The sequence below is a fragment of the Lupinus angustifolius genome, chromosome LG07 (genome assembly GCF_001865875.1).
Source record: "Lupinus angustifolius cultivar Tanjil chromosome LG07, LupAngTanjil_v1.0, whole genome shotgun sequence".
In the NCBI taxonomy this organism is placed as follows: Eukaryota; Viridiplantae; Streptophyta; class Magnoliopsida; order Fabales; family Fabaceae; genus Lupinus; species Lupinus angustifolius.
Genome location: NC_032015.1, coordinates 930,938 through 952,617, shown reverse-complemented (window position 1 = coordinate 952,617; position 21,680 = coordinate 930,938). Strand labels below are relative to the sequence as shown.

The following is a 21,680-nucleotide window of genomic DNA, read 5'->3' as shown; positions in this document are numbered from 1 at the left end:
TGGAATCAGTTCTTAAGTAAATGAAAAATAGAATTGAAACGAGGATAACCCATGTTGCACATTCTATGATGGTCTTGAGGATAAAAATAGCAGGCACTCTGAGCTGTTATTGATTCAGATTCCATTAAAAAAAGTGTATCAAACCTAAGAGAAAAATGGTGATTTTATTCATTTTATGTAACTTAATTGATGATAAAGCAAACTCCAATAGCATTTTGTTTAGGCAAACTCTATAATGCATTTTGTTTAAATCCTAATAACACATTAGCTTCTTTTTTATTTTATTTTATTTTTTAAGGTAGGCGAAGCAGGTCTTAAAAGTTTTAAGATTATATTATTCTAACAGTTAAATAAAAGGATTGGTATTGTGTGCTACACAACATTCATGAGACAAGAAAATATGCAGCCCTTCATTTTTGGTTTAAGGTTGTTAAAGTGGCTAGTACTTAGTACAAGGGAAAAACAAACTACCGCACCAGTTCTATTGCAAAAGGCTATATAATCTCTGCATTCCTTGCAATTTTCTCCAATTTGAACATCACTACTGAATTATGATGAACCACAATGCCCTTAAGTTGCTCAAACTACCTCCTATGCCCACCAAATGCCCATATCTGTAAGAAGCAAGCAGTTAGCACACATGTTTTACAAATGAACACCATCTCCCATTTAACAACTACTTTAAAGCTTAATATTCTATTGACATGGCCAATTAAGTAACCAATACTTGTAGTTAAATGATAAAGCATGTGGACCAATGAAGAGTGTGATTCCAGCACCATAATACTGAATACGAGGAGCTCGACAATCAGTTGCATGTTTTTCATCCTATAATCTAGCAACTAATAAAACATGATCAACAACATAGAGGCTAGTTTCAAAACTGGTATGCCGACACTGCATCACAAAATCTAAAACTATACAAGACTGAAATGCATGCCCACCTTTAAGTTTGTGTCCCAGCTTCCTGTACACAAGGCACTTCCATCAGCTGACAAACCTAAACAGCTGATCCTGCTCTCATGAGAATCTTGGAGAGATCCCAAATTCAAGACCACCTGCAAAGAAACGGAGAAGTAAGCATAAGTTATCTTAAAAAGTTAAACCGGCTTCGATGCTGCAGATAATACTAAAGCACCAAGTACCTTTGCCAATAAGGTGTCCCAAACATAGCAATCTCCATTTGTGTATCCAGCAAAAAGAAGTCTTCCAGATACAGAGAACGCAATTGAAGTCACAGGCGGGATGTCATTGTCACTGTGCTGCTGATAATATACTTGAAGTTGGTGTCCAGTCCTAATGTCAAACAATCTGCACGTTCCATCATCCCCGCCAGTTCCAAACCTATTTCCATCTGGAAAGAATTTTACTGCATTAACATCTCCCTCGTGACCATGAAATGTCCGCACGGCTCTACTTGCCACACGAGTATCCCACAATCGAGCAGTTGAATCACAGGAACCAGATGCAAACATTCTTGAGTTGGATCCATTAATGGAGATGCTGAGAGATGACAAAGCGATAGCATATTTCTAAGAAAGGATTCAATATTAATAAATAATCTTGAAATTAAACATGTTATCCATTATTCAACCTGCATGTTGATCACTTTCATAACCTAATCAATGTGATTGTAGAAAAAATATTTGAATTATGCAGATCATTTGCATTTTGAAGCCAAAGTGGCCATTCTTTTGCAGATTATTTTTCAACCAATTAAAAATGAGTACCTTACTCCCTCCTCCCCTTGTACTTTGAAGTTAGCAGTTCGTTTGTTTGCTAATTAGTAACCACTTCATCTATATAATAAAATCATAATGCTGCGACTAACTTGAGTTCAGCCGGGCTTATTCAAAATGTCAAATCTGCTACACTTGACAGTATCTTGTAGTTAGTTGTAATGTGTGTGTATTCTTTCTTGTAGTTAGTTGTAATGTCATATTCATAGATGGGAGGTAGGCAAAGTAAATGCAAAATACAGAGGAGGTGGTGATAGTTTTCTCAAACAACAAATAATGGATAAAAATAATTTAGCAATCACCTAACATACCTAAGTACATCTGCAGTGTGTCCAGACTGAAACTCACCACCAAAAACAGATGTTTTAAGGCCAGTAGTTACATCCCATAAAACACATGTCTGATCACCAGAACCAGTAATTAAATGAGATTCTTCGTCTGGAACATACTGACAAGACGACACATAACCCTTATGTCCACTAAGCATCCGAGAAACAGGTAGGTTCCCGTCCTTGTCAGTGGAAGAATTGATATTGAAAATAGAGCAAACACTGTCAAGACCACCACATGCAACAGACTGACCAGTTGGTGAGAAGGCACATGTCATGACCCATGCACACGGCAGCCTTACGGCATGAATTTTCTGCCTTGTTAGAGCATTCCACACTATTAGCCGGCCATCTTGCGATGCACTCACAATCCTATTCCTTTCAGAAGTCCAATCCAATGAATACACCTGAACAATTGAAATGAATAGGAAGTTAATCCAAATTATACAAGTTTGGTGGTTAATACTGGTTATAAATCTACAACAAATTATGTTCCATATAATTATTTAGTAAACTAAAAGCATGATCAAGGGAATAATATAATATCAATGACATATCATTTAGAGTTGAAAAAACAAAGCAAGGGAATAGTTTAATGTGGCAACTACGTAACTGTTTCTCCATCGCAGTTTTGCAGAGGAGTGAAGCAGAGATGGAAAGAAAGTACATAGCTACAACAACAACAACAACCAAGTCTTAAATCCCTGAGGTCTACTACATGGATTGAATGATGTCATAATTCTCTATCTAAAATTATGTTCTTTAACAAAGTATTGATCACTAAATCTTTCCGAATTGTTGGCATCTCTCTTCCTCTAGAAATTGGACTAAACTTCATTTGATCTACTCTCCCTATTGGGACTTCTAATGGTCTTCATCAATATGAGATGTTCCAACTTTTTCCATTATGCATTCATTTATAAGCTTGTCTTTCACGTGTGTTCATTCATCCAACAAAATATTCTCATCTTTGTTACATGAAATTTATTCTCTTGTGACATTTTATCGCTCAACATTTTGTCCCATATGACATTGCGGGTAGTTTATAGCTATGTGGTAAAACTCCCCTTAAAATTGAGTGAAACCTTTTTATCATATACACGATACCTTAAATACTCCACCATTTCATCCAACCCGCTTGAATCCTATGGTCAATAATCTTCAATCTTTAACTCTACCATATCGTTTGTCCGCCTAAAAAAGTAAGTAACTCTTTTAGGGGTGAGCATGGGACAAGTTGGGTCAGGTAAGGTTTGTTCCTTAACCGATCCTAAATGTTGATAGGTACATTTTTTTGAACTCGGTCTCGATCCTAGACCCGAAGCTAACCCGACCATAAATATTGACTTGGCAACCTTCGAAGCCGAACTTAGACCCAATTAAATATAATGCATACATCTTTTAGATGAAAGCTTTTCAATATTTTAATTATTATTATAGATATGTAATTTGACATATTAAATAATACATGTATATATATTGTTAATTATGTATATATGATAAAAAAATTAGAGAATCAATAATACTTTCGACAAATGTCATTATTCTATACACTATTAAAACGTGTCGGGTCATGTTTGTTCCTTACCCGGTCCTAATCTTTGTCTGGGTCTAATTCTTAATTCTTGAACCTGACCCTAGACCCGACCTACTCACCCCGAAACTCTTTACCAAAATTAACAACAAAAAAATTAAATGGATTTGAGAAACCAATATCTCCCCTTAGATCCGGATTTCCAATGAAGTATATCAATAGAAGGGGAAATTATAGTAATCTACCTGAGATTTAGCTTAATCACACGTTGTAATTCAAAACCTACACTTAGTTATTAACATTTAAAAAAAGGAATTCCATTTCAGAAATCAGAAAAATGAGAAGAAGATAGAAAGGGGTACCTTTCCTGTATGACCCTGCAAAGTTCTACAACAAACAAGATCAGTAGCTCCAAAACTCACAGGAGCTGTACCCTGAGATCTTGCGTAACCAGCAACTGCAAAAAAAGACAAAATTTATTATCCAAATCAAATACCATTTTTCAACAATAATAAAAAGTAATTAAATTTCTTTAACTATCAGTGTCAAGCAGAGAATTGCGCCTATGCTTTAATCGATTCTTGAGATCGTTGACGGTTTCAGTAGCAGCTAAATGACGCTCCTTCAACTCCGTAACTGACATTTCAACTCCGTAACTGAGAATAGATTGTTCAATGAAGAAAGGGATTTGAGAGGAAAATCATTGTGGATTTGGGAAAGGTCAATTTTGAGATTGAGTTGGTGGAGTTGTGCTTACAGAATAATAATAATATATGAAAGAATCAAGTGTTTCTCTTTCTTTCAGTGTGTTGTTAAAACCGCACCGGTTATCAAACCGGATAGGATAATGGTAAAATGATACTGTGGTTTAATCGGTGATTCAATAATTAAATTGTATTCCGGTTACATCTGATCTATATGCATTAAATTAAATTGTTTGTTTTACTAGATAGGAAAAGTTTAATGTGTATTTGTTCTGCTTAGATAGTCTTGTTTTCACTATAGTTATTAGGGTCTAAAAGGACCTTAAAAAAACTTCTGCATATAGAATTATTAGATATACTCCATTATTCATCGTTCTTTTTTAATCATTGTTGATTTTTTTTAAAAGTAATACAAATAAGCAGTGAATCATATATTAAATGTATAAATTTATATGATCAGTGCATATATATTATACTCATTTCTATTTCTAAGAACACTAACATTTGTGACTTATATCACAATCTGGATTACATTATTAACACTTGCAGATTTTCTGCTCTGACCTGGCCAACCTGGTAAAGCTAGGCACAGAACCAATTTTCAGCTACCATTCCTCAGTTAGTTGCTACCATGTGCTTGGAATGAGTGATTGAGCTACCACAAGGACTTCAAATTCAAGTCATGGTACCCAAAATGAGAATAAATAGGTTAAAGGTTCAGAAGTATTTTGCTCTGTTGGTTAATTTAACCTTATATAGAGGAACAATACATGATGACTTGAGTCAGAGTTGCTAGGTGTAGCCTCTGCTTTGTTATAAATGAACTCAGAATTGAAGATTCATACCTACCTTGCTTGAGAACTCATGCATTAATACATAGGCAATAATTATTAGTACTACAAAGAGGAATGAATACATTTCTTTCTCATGCAAGAAGAACTTGCTCTGGTGAATCATGCTTGCATTAGAAGGAAAGTCATGAAAGTTTAAGAATTTGATGTGAAGAATCATACATAGGCTTCTTCGGCGTTAGCAAGAATTAAACAACCTTTCCAATAACTTTTTTAGAACTTTACTCATCCGATCTCTGCTAATGGAATAAAGGCTTGATTGTTGTTCACTCATGCAACAAGCATGTGCTAAATTCATATTTTCCATATTCTGATTTCTGTGAATAGGAAGTAAAAACAGTAATATGTAGAAATATTTATAACACATGCAAACGGATAAAATTGATACATATTTACAATCCTCATTTCTTCTCAGTTCCCATGAAATTGCAATATAACAAAAGGAAGTGACTACACCTTATACCATATGCACAATGACTTGAATGACTCTTGAATTGTTCATAACATATTGAAAATCTTAGAAACAAATAATTTGATATCTCCTTAGTTGCATGACCAATTTTACAAACAATCATCTCCATCTTGATTTTTCTACGGGCTCTGCGTGCTTCAATGGATATGGAACTTTACTGTAAATGTCTGCATGAGAAGGCACCGGATCTTTCTCTCTCAGTGTCCGAAGCTCCTATTCAATAAGTTAAAGACTTAAATTTATTAGTTTAAAGAAGTTGAAAAGTGACATTTAGTTTCAAATTTATTTGCATAACTATGCTTAACAGGAATGTGCTGTCATTGTAAGAGAAAGAATGGATGGAGTGTAGGGCTTACAGAACGAAAGGGAAAATCATCTGCTTCAAGCATATGAACAATTTGACCCATCTTCGGTCGCTTAATGACATCCAAATCTATACAGCGCAGACAAACCAGTAAAGCTCGCTTCAGAGATCTTGGAGAGGGCTGAACCTCAATTAAAGGATCAACTAGCTCGTCACCACGACGACTTGCAACCATTCCCTTAAACCAATCAACCAAATTCATCTGAAGCACATCAAACAAAAAAAGATCTTAGAATTCATGGTGTTCATGGAAAGCACTAATGAAAGCCATGAGAAAACCCAGAATAACCTCTCCGGGTGGTTTAGAATAATCAATGGGGCTTCTTCCCGTAATTATCTCCATAAGTAGAACTCCGAAGCTATATACATCACTGCGTTCATTAAGCATACCCGTGCTTGCATACTCAGGTGAAACATATCTGTAGAATATTAGTGGTAAGAAATAACATTGGTAAGTAGTAATTATCATGCAGCATGATATAAGAATAGAAGTTATAGAATACTCTATCTCAAAAAGTGGTAAAAATTATAAATAAAATTGTCTCAAATCAAAGACGTAATAATAAATAGAAATGCTTGGAAAATGCATACTAATTACAATGATGTGTGATTAGGAATGCATTAATTAGATTCTTGGATTATTAAGCATTAAAAATATGTTTCCTTGTTTTTTTATTTTTCTAACTTTTACCATCTTCTAGGAAATTGGAAAGGAGGGAGTAACACAGATCCTGGAGAAATAAATAATTACCCGAATGTTCCCATTACACGCGTAGTCACATGTGTTTTCTCAGATCCTAAGAGCTTGGCAAGCCCAAAATCTGATACCTTGGCATTCCAATTTTTGTCCAAAAGAATGTTACTCGATTTTATATCTCGGTGCACAACTTTGGGTTCTAGACCTTCGTGCAAATAGGCTAGCCTGTTTCATAAAGCAGAAATTATTATCATCAAAGAACCAACCATGAAGTATGATAACTTCAGCAACAGAAATATTATTCCACATAGACATCAAGCTTGACGAGCATATATTATAAATTTAAAGAAAATGAATGTGGTTCTACTCCTTAGCCGGGGCAAGAAACTCAAAAAAAATATAAACATTTCAGTATAATAGGAGACAGTAGAGTCAATAAAAACACACCCTTTCGCAGTGTTGATTGCAATCCTCATTCGAATGTCCCATGTCAAGGGGCTCATTGGTCCTACATCACCATGTAGCCACTGCTCCAAATTTCCGTTGTCAATGTATTCATAAACAAGCATCCTGAATGATCAGCAAATGTGCCATTAATAGGAATCTCATCATATGAAGGACCTTAAATCAAAAGAACAACAGTCATGTTGTAAATACCTTTTAGCACCTTCTGCACAATATCCTACTAAGCGAACCAAATTCTTATGCCTAACTTTCCCAATGGCTTCAACCTCCACCTTGAACTCCTTCTCAGCTTGACCCCTAGCCAAGTAGTCATGGTACAACAATACACATGAATTTTCGATATGACGATACAAGGGGTGTGTGAAAGACAGAGTTTACCGTAACACAAGAAGTCGCACAATTTGCATTGTTTTAGGAAAGTTGACATAAAAATTGCAATGTTGCAACCGCGAAACAAACATTTTGCACAATGATGTTAGTATAATTATCTTATTATAGAAATATCAAATATTTGGTTAAACACAACTTTATTCCTTATCAAATGTAAACTGTTTAATGTGCATTGCATTATGTACTTCACTCCTTATATTCTGCAGTTATTGTTTGGACTAACATGTAGCTACCGTTATTTCATAGTAATTTTATTCTCTAAAATATAGCAATTATGACTAATACTAATAAAATAATCGAAAAAGTTAAAGTAAAGAGAAAAGTAACACTATGGCATTACCCAAGTCAAAGAATATAAAAAGTAAAGCAGACAAAAAAAACAAAGTGATCACTTTTCTAAACACATTTCAAAACAAACTCAATGCACATTGTTGACTTAAATCCATTACTATTGCTAAGAAACAAGAACTTTCAAGATTGATGTTGAAAACTGCAGAAAAAGTAAAGGATCACCCAAATATTGTTCCAAGAATCATTGATGTTCCAAAGAAATATATAACATACATCAAAAGAAAACATCAAAGAAAGAAAGAAAGAAAGAAAGACCTTAATCAAAGAAATTCATATATAAAAAGTTAGAAGGATTCTTGACATATAATATGTGACATACTTGTTATTAAGAAGATTCTTGACAGCGACAACATTACCATCTTGAAGAACTCCTCTATAAACAATTCCATATCCACCTTCTCCAATCACATTCTCTTGTGCAAACCCACGCGTTGCAAATTCCACTTCCTTCATGCTATACCACCGTCCCCACCCTATGTTTGGATCCTCCACCGACAACGACGACGTTTCACTTCGACCACCACATGACACGTCACTGCACTCTCCCTCACTCTTTTTCCCTCTCATTCCAATTTCAACCTTCATCTCCAATATCTCATTCTTCTTAGAGTCACCGTCTTCGATCTCAGCGAACTGTGATTTTTCAGTGAGATCCGTTGGTTTGTGTTTAACTACGTTGATATCCTTCGATACCAGAGGAATTGTACCGGAGCTATGTTTCTTTATCACCCTTCCGTGCTTCTTGGAGCTTCGGCGAAAGCAGAGGAAGATGAAGATGAGTACGATTACAATCGCGATCGCAAATAAAATGGCTATGAAGATAAAGAGCTTGATGCCAAAAAATGAAGTGTTGGTTGACATCTCCGGCAAATCGCCGCCGCCGGAGGCCGTCATGGTTATAAGAAAGAGAGAGGCGCGTGTAAAAATAAAGTTTGAGTTTAGTTTAAAGCGATTAGTAACTGATAGAAGAAATGGAAGTTAAGATGAAGCATTGAAAATAAAGGGAATGAGCGTTGAGAAAAAGTGGAAGTGGGATTTCAACGGATACAAATGTTGTAATGAGAAACAAACGAAAGTGACGACAATGTTGTTTTGTTTTGTTTCTTAGTTTGGTTTGGTGGGACTAGGACTTTGTTATTTACCTAAATGCCACTCTCGCTGCTACGGATGAGGAATAACCGTTTTAAAGCAAAAAGTGAGTGAGAGTGTAACGGTGGGGATTGTTGCGTAATTTAAGTTTACGTTTTTACGTTAGCTTAATGTTCATAATTGTTCCCAGAGAGAATAAAATGGCAAGTAATTTACTTATATATTTAAAGAAAGGCAATAAAATGTGTCAGCTTATTGAGATTTTAATATTAAATATATAAATAAAATTATAATAATGGTATTATTGTTTTGTATTTTTTAGCCAATCAAAAATCTTTGTTTAGATATGTTCTATTGCTTTTTTTTGTTGGTTAGCCTTTTGCCGTTACTGTACATACGTGTTCATAAGGTTAAATTGAATTTGGTTTAGCAAAGTAAGATTTTCTTAAATCCCAAAATAACTAAAAAGTGAAGGTTTTGATTACCGGGAGTCACATTTGTTAGAAAGACATGCACACATATTAAAAGAGATTAATTTTTTACTTATGGAATACCCTTAGACCTACAGAAAATAAAATCTTTATGACAATTAAGAGAGATACTCATATCTTAGCCTGAGGCCGGTGGTTATAGGCTTTGGGATGCAAACTTGTAACTCCAGCTATTGTGGTGGGACCTTAGGAGAAATAATGCTCAGAAAATTATGAAAATACCAGCTTTGATTTGATTGCTGGCAAACAATTTCACGGAGTATACATCTGTTGTTTCACACTTTGTGTTACCTATGTACTATAGGTGTGTGATTGGTCAGAAAAATATATTTAAGTTAAAATTTAATTATTAAATATTTTTCTGATCAATCACAAGCACATGACACATGTAGTGACACAAACTGTGGAACAGTGCTCACCAATTCCATGCATTATTGTTCTCCACAAGCTTTAACATTTTACAAATAGTGGATTCCACCCAACTATTTTAACTCATGAACTTGACCAAAATGCTTTTCATCTGAATTAAATTTCCACAAATTCTGTATCTTCATCAAACTCTGCCAAAGTACTTTTGACATCCTTCCTAGGGTCCAAATTCATTAATGGTTTGATCCGCATAACCATTTTGATGAGGATCCATCACTTTGCGTCATGCTCACCCAACTCAACCTCCTATGTATGGATAGAGATCACCCGTCCCAAACGGTATCCCAATCCCTGTCTCAAACAAATAACCCACATCGTGGGACATCAGACGTGCTCCCGTATCCACTTGGATTCAATATTAAGCTACTTATTTAACTTCAATTATGAACAACAAGAAGAAAGGTCGTCTATTATGAAGCAAACCTTGTACAATCAGCCACAACTGTACATAAAATGAAAGATAACTGATTTTACATTTTAACTTTCATATCTAATATTGTCAAAAGGAAAATGGCAAAAACTTATTTTATGATTTCCATTTTTTTGGAGATGTTAGATAGTAATGCCACATTTTCCACCAATTGCTGCTATGGACCTTGCCTTGCTGCTCAAGGCAAGGGAAATGAAAATGAATTGAGAAAAACTATAGGAAGTAGACAAGAACCCTTTGTCAATTTATTGAAGGTTAATTGCCATGATCATTAGGAAAATCAGAAGTATTCTCTCTTAAATTAGATCATGTCATTACCTATAAGTGGGACAGAAAATAGAAAAATTTCTTGCTATTTTACTTGAGATCACAACTAGCTGAAAAATAAACTATATTACATAAAGCAAACAAACAAACTGTAAAACAAACAAAAAAACTTTTCCTGCACTTTTGTCTTTGGATCAGGAGGGAGATGAGATGGACCCGAGAAGTAGGATAGTTGTCTTTCGATGGAGATGAAGAAAAAGAAAGCGTATTTAGAATCGGTGTCTTCTAAAGCGGCCGGCAGTGCCTTGGTAGGTTTTTACAAGCAGGCCAACTCCGATGCCAACTCCCAGACAAACACTGAGTCCAATACCAACACCTACCCTCACACCAGCATTAAACCATGAAAGTTCTCCATCTTCACTATCTGCATATGCTGTTGTAGAGTACATGCTGTTATAATCCTCATCTTCCGGTCTGTGGCCGAGGTAATCTGGGTCCTGCACGATTGGCATATAAATATTAAGATGGGTTGTTGGTCTTAACTTTCATGGGAAAAAAGGGATTATCTTCAGATTTCAATTGGATATTGTCGATTTTCGACAAATTGTAAATGGGAGAAATTTCCAACACTCTGTAGAAATGTGATGATGCTAATTAGCTAACTAACTGTAAATGCTTAAGAGGGGACCAAATGTATTAAATGAAGGACCGGGCATGAACGATGTCCCTTTCTTGAAAAATTTCCGGTTATAGGGTAGTTTAATGACGTTCTATCTCCTACACTCTAAAGTCCTGTCATCCTCCTAGATACAAATGCATATATCTGTTAAACCATCTCATGTTTCAAATAACTCAATAAAATGCATTAAGACAGTAAACAAAGTCAAAGGCAAAACAAGCAAAAGGTGAACTTTGCTTATGAACCAACAAACACAGCAGAACAGGAAAATATAAGAAACTCGCCAAAAACAATTGATCAAGCACTAATTACCTGCAAAGTGAGCGATGAAGAAGTGTATTTCCCATTTTCACTTGCTTCTTGCTCTGGAATTGAATTCAAGACCCCCTTCCTTGCATGCTTTTTCTGAGAACTAAGCTGCAGGGTCTTTGTTAAGATAATCGGAGTACCCGAGAAGGACCCAGCAATGTAGACCTCAATTGTAGGTAGAGATGCACCTGGCAACATCAAATGCTTCCCCTTAAAGAAACTGGTTCCTGGAATTATATATGATTCACAGTTCATGCTCCAGCTTTGTTCATTGTAACTTGACTCCCGAACAACACCATTGCTATTAAATAATTCTAAAACCCCAGAGAGCAACAGAAGATCTTTATCAAACACCTCAAACCTCACACTGCCACTCATCCTTATGCTATCAGTGCTTACAAATGTAACTTCTTCTGATTTTCTATCCACCCTGTCTCTTTTAAGTAGGGTCGACATCCCATCAGAATATATACTAGAACGAACACCATTAACTTTGAGAAGGGTGTCAGGATTTAAAGGAACATGGTTCAGTGTAAGAACCTCGGGAGTAGAATCATCAAGCTCGCACTTGCAAACTCTTACATAAAACACCCTTATGTCTAGCAAAGGTAATGACCCCTTTATGGAGGGTTGATAAGAGCGCCTCGGCCTCGCGACAGCGTATCCATTATCAGCTGGCCCGTGCCCATTAGCCTTATATGAATTTTCCATCGCCAGATAGTTCAATTATTCTGAGCACCTGACTCAAATTCTTTCATTTTAATCAGACCAACGACTTGTGCCAACACTAAACCGAACTATCAGTTAAATAGGCAGCACAAAAGCCTGCATCAACAAAGTGAATTCAGATCAATTCACAGAAGAAAAGCTGGAGATAATGGAGGATCAATCTAAGGAAACCATAAGGAGTTTATGTATCAACACAAGAAAAGGAAAAGTGATTAAATCTAATAACATAACAGAGACAAAGGACACAATCCTTCACTAGCCTAAAAGCATTAAACTAGATAAGTGAATGAATCAAAGTAAGATTAAAAAAATAAAAAGTATGAAATTCGCAACTAAGTAAAGCTCACTGATAACAATACAATTAAACAAGCCCAGTTCAACTCATAACAAGATAATTATTTTAAGAGAATAAAACAGTGAGCAGAAAAATAAACAGTTACCTAAACTGTAGAAAGAACAGACAAAAAAGAGGATAATAGAGAGACAAGTAGAGAAATCTAGAAATTCCCCAAAAATATTATCTATTCGGTACTTTTCATCCAAGAGAACCCACTAATTTGCCGAAGAAAAAACGAAAATTTTAACCACATGCACAGAGTGAATCAAACTAAAAAGCAACAAAACCAATGGGAAGAGGAAAAATTGTAAAGAAACTGAATCTCCTCTCCACAGATTATGATTTTTAAGAGAATGGACAGAAAGACACGACACAAGTAACGTCACAGGAACATGACAAAACCATCACTAGCATGATGTATTGATGCAACATTAAAAAAAAACCTTATTTAATTACCACCCACAACCCAAAATATCTTTGTATCTTAATAACTTTGACAGAATAAAAAACGAATTTTGATTATTGTGTGATTAACAATAGAGCAAAGAAAAGAAAGCTTTTTGGGTCACACCCAGAATCGACGCCACGAAGAGGATTCAGATCTCACAAACAAGGATTCCCCTTGATTTGCTTGATCTTAGGATCAATCAGGAATATACCAAAACAAGAGAATAAGCCAGATTCAAAGGAGAATTTGGTTTCCGTTTTGGTACAACAAAAAGACGTAACGGGTGTGAATACTATTAATTTAATAGAAGGAATGGGTCCCTCTGCATCAAAATCTTATCCAAGAGGGTGTGCAAGAGTGTAAAATGGAAGAAAAAAGAAGAGTTTTTTTTACCTGATCTCTCTCCTTTTTTCTTCCAATAATGGTGCTTCTGCGATAACAATGAAAGGGGTCAGAGACAGGTATACTTGCTTAATTACTTATAATCAATATATATGCGTGGTTTAATTTTGTATTTAGGGCGTGTTACTTTTGCCACAAGTTATTATATTATATTTTAACAAATATACTCTATAATAAAGAATAAATCTGATGTATATTTATGATCGAGACTTGATTCTTGAACATTCTCATAAAAAGTAAGTTATCTTAGGATACAATAACTTTTATAAACACTTAATCTGTATCCGCCAAATGGGTGAATGTTCAAGTGATACATGTTCAATTCCCCTTAAACAAGATTTCTGGTTCGAGTCTTATCCGCAGGGAGAGTTAGCCCCACATATCAATAAATGTTTTCGATTTAGACAAAATTGTCTCAAGCTCAAGTGTGAGGATAACACTGGGAAGCAAAAAATAATCAACCAAGGATCCCAAATAACCTTATTTTCCCCTCCTTATTTCCTACTTCCCCCTCAACGTTCCATGGAAAAAAACAAATAATCTTTAACATGATGTTTGACACTCTACAAAGGCTTAAATTGGCTAAGCCATTCTTAGCTTCAGTGATTATTTTTTATTATGACCCAAAAATTGTTAAAGCTTACAGGATTGTTCACCTTATAAAGATGATACATTAGCACCTATGAATATCATTTTTTTTGTAGAAGAAAGAAAATACTAAATAAACAAAAGATCTATATCCACAATGTGTTTAAAATTTTAATATGATTGTAACCACCATAAAATTTATCAACATATTTGACTATCTGAAAATAAACCAATATCATATATAAGATAGTGATGGATAGTTCTTTGTGTATTGATATGAACGGTAGTTGATGTGGTTTTGGACCATTGAGATGTTAATATCATCCAAGTTACAATATTAATCACAAAATTACGAATACAATGAATTTCATATCAATTGAAGATCCTCACAGAAACTAACATTTTATTGTTAAGCCTTTCAAATCCATTTGGACAAAATGTTTATCAGCACATTGGTCATCTATACTAAGATGAATAAGGAAATTCAATTGTACAAGTAAGCAGGTGATTCACAATACAATGATCAAGATTTCAATGTTTGAAGTTCTTCTCCCGCATAGGGTGAGACAGAAAAGAAAACCAAGAACTTGTCTCTTTTCCGTTTTATCTTCAACCTCGAATGGATCCGGCGGCCCCGTCACAAAGTTTTTTCAAGTCCTATGCAAGAAAGTAAAAAAAAGATGTCAAGAAGTGCCACAATGAAGACAAGAATATCAAGATATCTGGATATCCATTTGACAGTGATACTGCTGAGGAGGAATTTGGTAAGTGTGTATTTTTAGAATGTCAACATAATCATGGGAATGTAAGATGCCAAGAAAGCCAAGAACTCCATATTCCTAGCCTCCTAAGTCTTACATTTATTTCGAGTTTTCGTTTTCAATTTTTCATACCAAACATGGTACTCTTAAATTTCAGAGTATTTCACATGGTGTGGCCGTGTGGGAATGCCAACATAGCAAATCCTCATACCCCACCAAATTCTTCTTCATGTACATGGAACTAGTTTCGTCAAAACACTAATAAGTTTCTTATAAAGGCGAACTAATTAATTCTTATTTATCTCAACCCCTCTCATCACTAATAGACACTAGACACTACACAGAGACCATCATTGCTATTCACTCACCAAAAACATTACATGCAACAGCCAAGTTTAGAAACTCCTTTCTCGCCAGGTTAATATCAAACACCTTAAGGACAGAAGAAAACATAAGTTGCCTACCTAAACAATAAGAACGAGTCTTTAAGAGACATCAACTTAACAATGGACAATAACTGCAGACCATAATCATTGAGATTAGAAAACTTGTAAGCATCTCTACTCCATGTAAATAACTGCAGAATTGCTAGTCTACGAACTTTTTTTGGTCGATACAAACAAAAACGAGAAGGGGCAGTAACGAACCCATGCCCTGCGCGACACCATCAACTCTAGGATCCTTACTACCTCTGAGCCAGTAGGAAAATGGTATCATTGGTATAACACAATAAAAACAGGAATTCCAGTTGAACTCAAATCTCATTTCCGTCATCCAAAATTTGATTCACAAACTAAGGTCGCTCTTTTAGCTATACGTGCGTATAAGCAAGCTACTAGCTTCTTTGACAAGATCACAAGAATCAACAACAAATTGATGTTTGGTAAATGGACTTATTTCAATACGCTGCAACTTTAAGAGCTCCTATTAGGCATGCTACATGCGGTAGTTTCTAACTTCATGGCTTATAACCTAACTAACATATAAGCTAAGAGAATAAAGTATATCCGATTATCCGGGTACAAGGAAACAAGTTATCTCCTTCGATCTTTAAGATTTTGACATGTGTCATATTTAGTCATTTTCTATAAAAAATATCTCTAAAACTAAACAAAAACAGTACCTGTGTCACATCGAGAAGACAAGTTATCTCCTACTACGATGAGATACTTTATTCTTGTAAGCTAATATTACCAACTAATTATTACAATCCTAAGCTAGAATTTTTAAGAATGCACAAAATAAACTTAAATTCCGATTTTATCCAAGAGAAACAAAGAAATATACCTTGGGATAGCATATTCCAGCAAGTGGAATGAAGGGCAATATTGGAAGTGAGTCTAGCATTCGCAATAGCACTATGAAGAGGCATCAAAGACTCAACGCTTCCCGTAACCGACAAAATCCTTCATAATAAACAACACTTAACGCCATTACAATACACTACTTCAATTTTCCATTTTTCTTATATAAATAAAGCTTCAAATCCTTTGAACAGAAAAAAAACGGTAAGAATAAATGTGTACCTTAAAGCACGAGGAATATTTGTTGATGAAGTAGAAGAGAACAAAAATGGATTTGAAGATTTTGTAGTGAAGCTTTTGGAACCATTTGCGAGGGTCCTTGATGCGACCCTCACTACTGATTTACACACCGTAGAAGAAGCCATTGTTCTAACTCAAATTTCCTTCAACACCTTAAACCCTAACATTTCGAAATTGGGCCTGGCCCATTTCAAAAACCCAAAATAAACCGGTTCGTTAATCCGACCCGGTTTATAACCTGCTGAGACGAGTGAAGTGAAAAACCTATTGGGATTGTACTATTGTTGAGTAGTGGCGAAAGAGAAAAGGTGAAAATGGCAGAAGAAGCAATTCTAGGTTATTTGGAACACAACGATGAGATTAAAGATTCAGGGGAATTCGCAGCTGAACGTAACATCGATCATAATGAGATCGTGAATGTGATAAAGAGTCTCTACGGTTTTCGATACGTTGATGTTGAGGTAACAAATTGAATCAATATCAATCGCTATTCAATTCAAAATTGAAACTGAACTGAATTGAATTGAAGTGTTATTGTAGGATATTAAAAGGGAATCATGGGTTTTAACCGATGAGGGAAATACATATGCTGTATCAGGATCACCAGAAGTGCAATTGTTTTTGGCAATACCAGAAGAGGGTATTGTTAAAGATGAACTTTTGAAGAAAGTGGGTTCTTCACTCTTCAAGATTGGTTGTGCCCAAGCTGCTAAGAACAAATGGCTTGATTTGGGTAAACAACTTATCACTAGAAAGGTAACAATTATGTTTCTTTACTTCACATTTTGAGAAACTTTGTCATTTACTATGTTGATAATTGGATTTGTTAATGTAGCTCCAACATGTTGATGATAAGGTCAAAAACCTGCTTCTTCAAATACAACAAGGACAGGTACTGCATAAATGTTTTATTTTTTGTTAGGATTGTAGTATTAACTTTTATGAAAAAAATTGTTGCTAATTCTCATGCTGTCTCTAAGATAATAGAATGATTGTTTTATCATTTTAGCCGGAAGGGGTTTTTTCCGTACTTTTACCTTTGAGGTGCACCTGCACTTAAGCCTTAGGTGATAGGACATGTATAGCTCTATTTGTTTAGGTGGATTAATGTTTGCCTTCTTATGTTATTTTTCTTCTTCCTATCGGCTGTTTATCATTTTCTTTATCAGTTTTCCGTATCAAATTTGCGTATCTCATTAGAGATTATGTCATATGTGGCAAATGCAGGGCATTGGTTCAGATGATATCAAGGCACTCAAAGCACGAAAGCTTATTGTTCCACAGTAATAATAGTTTTATTTGGTTGTGCTAATGAGTCTAGAGATATACTTGAATTCCAGTGAATGACATGACCTTTCTTTTAATATTGGGAAAATTCTTGATATCTCATGATTTAGGACGTGGAAGGGTTACTCAGTGAAAAAGGGTCCTAACTATGCGCCAAAAAGAAAGCAGGTTGTCACTGATTTAACTCGGGATAATTTTCAGAGGTATTTTATTTGCTCAAACTCAACATGAAGGAGGGTTAAAACCTTTGCACCAATCTTCTATTTCTCGTAAGACATTTTTAGTGAATTTGAATCATATGAATATTGACTCCATAATATTATTCTTTTACATCAGTGGTGAGTGGAAGGAGTTAGAGTTCAAGGAATACAATTACACCGCTAAAGGTCAGCCCCTTGAGGGTGGTCATCTTCATCCACTGCTGAAGGCAAGGAGATATTTCCCCTCTCAGTTTTGCTTCCTTTCCTCATACGGTCATACCTACAGAAATAGTAAATACCCCTTTGGTATTTAAGATTAAATGAACATAAAAACCATAAACATTTTTATTACAATCAAGAATATCCAATCAGGAAGACATAAAATTAAAGTTTTGGTGTATTTTCCTTTCAGTTTGATATGGAGAGTTTTACTAACTTTCCTGATGATATATATTAAATATTTAAGCTTTCAGATCAATTCTTCTGAAAACTTTTCCATTTTCAGGTACGTTCTCAACTGAAACAAATTTTCCTCTGCATGGGGTGAGTCCTATCATTGTTGATGTCTTTTATGATAAATAGTTGTTTCACCTTTCTTGTTTATCATTTTGTAATATTAATATGGTGCTGCAGATTTGAGGAGATGCCGACCAATAATTTCGTCGAGAGTAGGTAATTGTTTCATATCAGCAGATACTCTATCTTAAACCTATGTTCCTTTTGCCATCCTATCAGACATGAAGCATGTGGAAACTATATTTTGAAAGAAATATTTGAGGAACATACAAAATGCAATAAACTTAATAGTGTTATAGGATCAAATAATAATAATTGAAATTTGGTAAAGAAGACTCTCAAAGTCTCAACAATAAAAGATATGTACTTTAATCCGGAAAAAAGAAGCAATTTACCCTCTAATGATGCTTTCAAGCAAGCAAGTGGAAATCGAAAGTTTTCGAGTGTTTGTAACCTGGTAACATTAACAAAGCCGGCCTTAGAAGAACTAAATCAAAGAAATTCCTATAGTAGGACTGGTAATTTCAGCCCCAAAATAAAATTTCATTGCACCAAAATCATGGGTAGTGAATCAATATGCACTAGTCTGAGTTTCAGTATGACGGAATATTGGATTAGCTTGTGGATTATTAAGAATTTCTTTTTCCGCAATCAGCAAACAAGATAGAAAAAAATACAGCTATAGATTCTTTTTCAAACATTTATTCAAATATAGTACTATATTCTCTAATTTGTTTTGTTTGGGCTATGAATGGTGTGGAGACTAGGTGACAGGTGGAGCTTTTTTTTTACAAACCAGAATTGAATCATCTGTTCTTTCTTGTAAAGAAGGCTGCAGTGAATTGAGATCTGGAAAGGATTTATTTTGTGTTCTATAAACAGTGCAATAGAAAATTGCGAGTGAAGTAACCTTAAGATGCATTCTTTAAATGCTAGAATTTATAAGTATTGAAATTCAATGTATTATACTCATCATGTACATAGCAGCACATGTCAGATTTCACCTTTAAATTAACGTCTGGATGTTTTAATTGGCAGCTTCTGGAACTTTGATGCCTTGTTCCAGCCCCAACAACACCCTGCTCGTGATTCACATGATACATTCTTTTTGGAAAGTTAGTAAAGCCTTGATTTTTTTATACTAGTTTAATGTTCTATACTTTCACTTGCTCACAATGAGACATACATTTGCAGCTCCTTCAACAACGAACAAACTACCAGAAGACTATGTTCAGAGGGTGAAGCAAGTTCATGAAACTGGTGGTTATGGGTCTCGGGGGTATGAACTTGAGAACACTCAATTAACTTTTAGCATTGGCTAGTTATCAATAGAAGGATTAGTTCCAGAATGGTTTGTCAGGGAAGCCTCATGATTTGTTCCTTTGTAGATATGCATATGACTGGAAAAGAGAGGAAGCAGATAAAAACCTCCTGCGGACCCACACAACTGCAGTTTCCTCCAGGATGCTTTACCAGCTGGCACAGGTTTGCAACTATCTGAATTTGGTGGAATCATGTTGTTGTGAGTGCATATGATTACATGGTGTTCGGTGTCATTCAGACGATTTTACTTTGCTTCTGTCTTCTGTTTTTTACCACCCTCCTTCCCACACATATAAGTTATTATAAGTTGTAAGTTCTTGGTCGTCATTATAGCTTGTAGCATTCATTTTGTTTTCCCATTTCATTGTCCTTGCAGAAACCTTTTACTCCAAAGAAATATTTCTCTATAGATCGTGTATTCAGAAACGAAGCAGTTGATCGAACTCATCTTGCTGAGTTCCACCAGATAGAAGGTATGTGAGGTAGAACTAAGTTACAGGCCCTTGGGCTTTAGTTCCTTTCAAATTGTTCATCTTGCAAATGAATTAGGTGCACCTTTGATAGACATATCTCTTAAAGTGGCTCTACTAAGAGAATTTATTTCAAATCATACTAAATAGGGGTGGAGGTTTTTAAAATACGCTGCAGTTGGTAATTCAGCTTGTGTTTTGGTTTGATTCACCAGAGGTTTAAACATGGAATCTAAACTTGTCAAAAACTTACCTGATTTTGTTATTCTGACATTGCATTTCGATTCAGGTCTTGTATGTGATCGAGGGCTCACTCTCTGTGACTTAATAGGAGTACTGCATGATTTCTTCTCACGCATGGGTAATGCTCTCTTATACTGAGAAAGTGTGATTTAGGTATTGAATATAAATTATAAACTAAAAGGAATATGGCCCATAGTCAAGTTTGATAAGGATAGGCTTTAGTACCATATTCATCTATTGTTTAGCTTTAGCTAAAAAACTAAGTTTTGTTATTGGGTTCAGGCATGACCAAGCTGAAGTTCAAACCAGCATATAACCCTTACACTGAACCTAGCATGGAGATTTTCAGGTGTGTTTTTCTGTAATGATTATTATCCTTATCTTGGTATTCTCAGACATAACATGCTAATGAAGTACTTCATCAGTTATCATGAAGGCTTTAAAAAATGGGTAGAGGTTGGAAACTCTGGCATGTTCAGACCTGAAATGTTGCAGCCAATGGGACTTCCTGATGATGTCCAAGTTATTGCATGGGGTCTTTCCCTTGAAAGGTAAGAGAAATTTGGGATCACTGTCATAATTGCTAGGAAGGAAATGAATGAACTTGTTAAAGCCGAAGTTCTAAATTATTGTTTTATGTTACAATTTTGCTATCCAATGACTTGTACAATACATTCATGGAAATTGATTCTGACTAGTTCTTTTACCTGGAAACAGGCCAACAATGATACTATATGGGATAGATAACATCAGGGATCTCTTTGGACATAAGGTATTCTTAATAGATAACTGTAAACCACTAAACACAGATCCATTTAGGAATTATTTTATCCTTCAAATGTAAAATGCTTGATTGATTTGTTCTCATTTTCAATAATTAGTTGTTCTTTCTTAAATTGATGAAATGATGCTTTATTCTAAGCCCTGTATTTGTCATTTTTTGTGCAGGTGGATCTCGGCCTTATGAAGAAAAACCCGATATGTCGTCTTGGAATTGAATAAAGAAAAATCTCTCTGTTTTCTTTTCATTTATAAACTATTTTCAACATTATTTTTCTGGAAGATAAGAGGAATACAGTAGATTATTTCAATTTCTGTGTGGAGATTTTTGATATGGAAGTTACCTTCTTATTTGAAGGATCATTAGCATGTCATAAGTTACAGCCATGATTTACATTAGTATTACATATCACCTGGGGTGATATATATTACTAGCACTCTAGCAGCAAGAATTGAACTCAA

At 35.1% G+C, this 21,680-nt stretch overlaps 5 protein-coding genes across 8 annotated transcripts; 1 reads left to right on the top strand and 4 right to left on the bottom strand.

Annotated features, from left to right (window-relative positions):
* On the bottom strand, window positions 352-4,358 carry LOC109351510 (guanine nucleotide-binding protein subunit beta-2). 2 transcript variants are annotated; one of them, XM_019592962.1, is made up of 6 exons: window positions 4,140-4,358; window positions 3,965-4,068; window positions 2,051-2,475; window positions 1,146-1,503; window positions 945-1,058; window positions 352-614 (listed from the first exon to the last, which is right to left on the bottom strand). In XM_019592962.1, the coding sequence occupies exons 1-6, from the start codon at window positions 4,243-4,245 to the stop codon at window positions 585-587; spliced, it is 1,137 nt and encodes a 378-aa protein (XP_019448507.1). In that variant the 5' UTR covers window positions 4,246-4,358; the 3' UTR covers window positions 352-584. The 2 variants fall into 2 exon arrangements, with proteins under 2 accessions (XP_019448507.1, XP_019448509.1); XM_019592964.1 differs by having other exon boundaries at window positions 3,965-4,059; window positions 4,140-4,357.
* On the bottom strand, window positions 5,491-9,013 carry LOC109351508 (probable receptor-like serine/threonine-protein kinase At4g34500). The gene is made up of 7 exons (XM_019592960.1): window positions 8,216-9,013; window positions 7,348-7,452; window positions 7,138-7,260; window positions 6,745-6,915; window positions 6,283-6,412; window positions 5,986-6,195; window positions 5,491-5,842 (listed from the first exon to the last, which is right to left on the bottom strand). The coding sequence occupies exons 1-7, from the start codon at window positions 8,788-8,790 to the stop codon at window positions 5,729-5,731; spliced, it is 1,428 nt and encodes a 475-aa protein (XP_019448505.1). The 5' UTR covers window positions 8,791-9,013; the 3' UTR covers window positions 5,491-5,728.
* LOC109351505 (uncharacterized protein At1g01500-like) lies at window positions 10,600-13,593 on the bottom strand. Of its 3 annotated transcripts, none has more exons than XM_019592957.1 (3): window positions 13,498-13,593; window positions 11,594-12,415; window positions 10,600-11,099 (listed from the first exon to the last, which is right to left on the bottom strand). In XM_019592957.1, the coding sequence occupies exons 2-3, from the start codon at window positions 12,299-12,301 to the stop codon at window positions 10,872-10,874; spliced, it is 936 nt and encodes a 311-aa protein (XP_019448502.1). In that variant the 5' UTR covers window positions 12,302-12,415; window positions 13,498-13,593; the 3' UTR covers window positions 10,600-10,871. The 3 variants fall into 3 exon arrangements, with proteins under 3 accessions (XP_019448502.1, XP_019448504.1, XP_019448503.1); XM_019592959.1 differs by lacking the exon at window positions 13,498-13,593 and adding an exon at window positions 13,226-13,409; XM_019592958.1 differs by lacking the exon at window positions 13,498-13,593 and having other exon boundaries at window positions 11,594-12,716.
* On the bottom strand, window positions 14,524-16,616 carry LOC109351504. The gene is made up of 3 exons (XM_019592956.1): window positions 16,382-16,616; window positions 16,143-16,261; window positions 14,524-14,751 (listed from the first exon to the last, which is right to left on the bottom strand). The coding sequence occupies exons 1-3, from the start codon at window positions 16,522-16,524 to the stop codon at window positions 14,732-14,734; spliced, it is 282 nt and encodes a 93-aa protein (XP_019448501.1). The 5' UTR covers window positions 16,525-16,616; the 3' UTR covers window positions 14,524-14,731.
* Window positions 16,577-21,592, top strand: LOC109351500 (phenylalanine--tRNA ligase alpha subunit, cytoplasmic-like). The gene is made up of 17 exons (XM_019592949.1): window positions 16,577-16,860; window positions 16,940-17,155; window positions 17,235-17,291; window positions 17,627-17,682; window positions 17,797-17,889; window positions 18,023-18,113; window positions 18,392-18,429; window positions 18,520-18,558; window positions 19,441-19,517; window positions 19,597-19,681; window positions 19,791-19,887; window positions 20,102-20,198; window positions 20,485-20,556; window positions 20,721-20,787; window positions 20,864-20,989; window positions 21,156-21,210; window positions 21,387-21,592. Exons 1-17 carry the CDS (start codon window positions 16,714-16,716, stop codon window positions 21,438-21,440), a joined length of 1,467 nt encoding a protein of 488 aa, XP_019448494.1. The 5' UTR covers window positions 16,577-16,713; the 3' UTR covers window positions 21,441-21,592.

What these genes read in the sequence shown, in the direction of transcription:
- LOC109351504 (XM_019592956.1), bottom strand. Translation starts at nt 16,524, where the DNA reads ATGGCTTCTTCTACGGTGTGTAAATCAGTAGTGAGGGTCGCATCAAGG. An exon ending in AATATTCCTCGTGCTTTAAG is followed by an intron (nt 16,262 to 16,381) that starts GTACACATTTAT and finishes TTTATTATGAAG; the next exon opens with GATTTTGTCGGTTACGGGAA. An exon ending in CTGGAATATGCTATCCCAAG is followed by an intron (nt 14,752 to 16,142) that starts GTATATTTCTTT and finishes TTTCTTGCATAG; the next exon opens with GACTTGAAAAAACTTTGTGA.
- LOC109351508 (XM_019592960.1), bottom strand. Translation starts at nt 8,790, where the DNA reads ATGACGGCCTCCGGCGGCGGCGATTTGCCGGAGATGTCAACCAACACT. An exon ending in TGTGCAGAAGGTGCTAAAAG is followed by an intron (nt 7,261 to 7,347) that starts GTATTTACAACA and finishes CTGATCATTCAG; the next exon opens with GATGCTTGTTTATGAATACA. An exon ending in ATTCTAAACCACCCGGAGAG is followed by an intron (nt 6,196 to 6,282) that starts GTTATTCTGGGT and finishes GATGTGCTTCAG; the next exon opens with ATGAATTTGGTTGATTGGTT.
- LOC109351510 (XM_019592962.1), bottom strand. Translation starts at nt 4,245, where the DNA reads ATGTCAGTTACGGAGTTGAAGGAGCGTCATTTAGCTGCTACTGAAACC. An exon ending in TGCAGGGTCATACAGGAAAG is followed by an intron (nt 2,476 to 3,964) that starts GTACCCCTTTCT and finishes TCAATTGTTCAG; the next exon opens with GTGTATTCATTGGATTGGAC. An exon ending in CACACTGCAGATGTACTTAG is followed by an intron (nt 1,504 to 2,050) that starts GTATGTTAGGTG and finishes GTCATCTCTCAG; the next exon opens with CATCTCCATTAATGGATCCA.
- LOC109351505 (XM_019592957.1), bottom strand. Translation starts at nt 12,301, where the DNA reads ATGGAAAATTCATATAAGGCTAATGGGCACGGGCCAGCTGATAATGGA. An exon ending in CTTCATCGCTCACTTTGCAG is followed by an intron (nt 11,100 to 11,593) that starts GTAATTAGTGCT and finishes CCAATCGTGCAG; the next exon opens with GACCCAGATTACCTCGGCCA.
- LOC109351500 (XM_019592949.1), top strand. Translation starts at nt 16,714, where the DNA reads ATGGCAGAAGAAGCAATTCTAGGTTATTTGGAACACAACGATGAGATT. An exon ending in AACAACTTATCACTAGAAAG is followed by an intron (nt 17,156 to 17,234) that starts GTAACAATTATG and finishes TTGTTAATGTAG; the next exon opens with CTCCAACATGTTGATGATAA. An exon ending in GGGATCTCTTTGGACATAAG is followed by an intron (nt 21,211 to 21,386) that starts GTATTCTTAATA and finishes TTTTTTGTGCAG; the next exon opens with GTGGATCTCGGCCTTATGAA.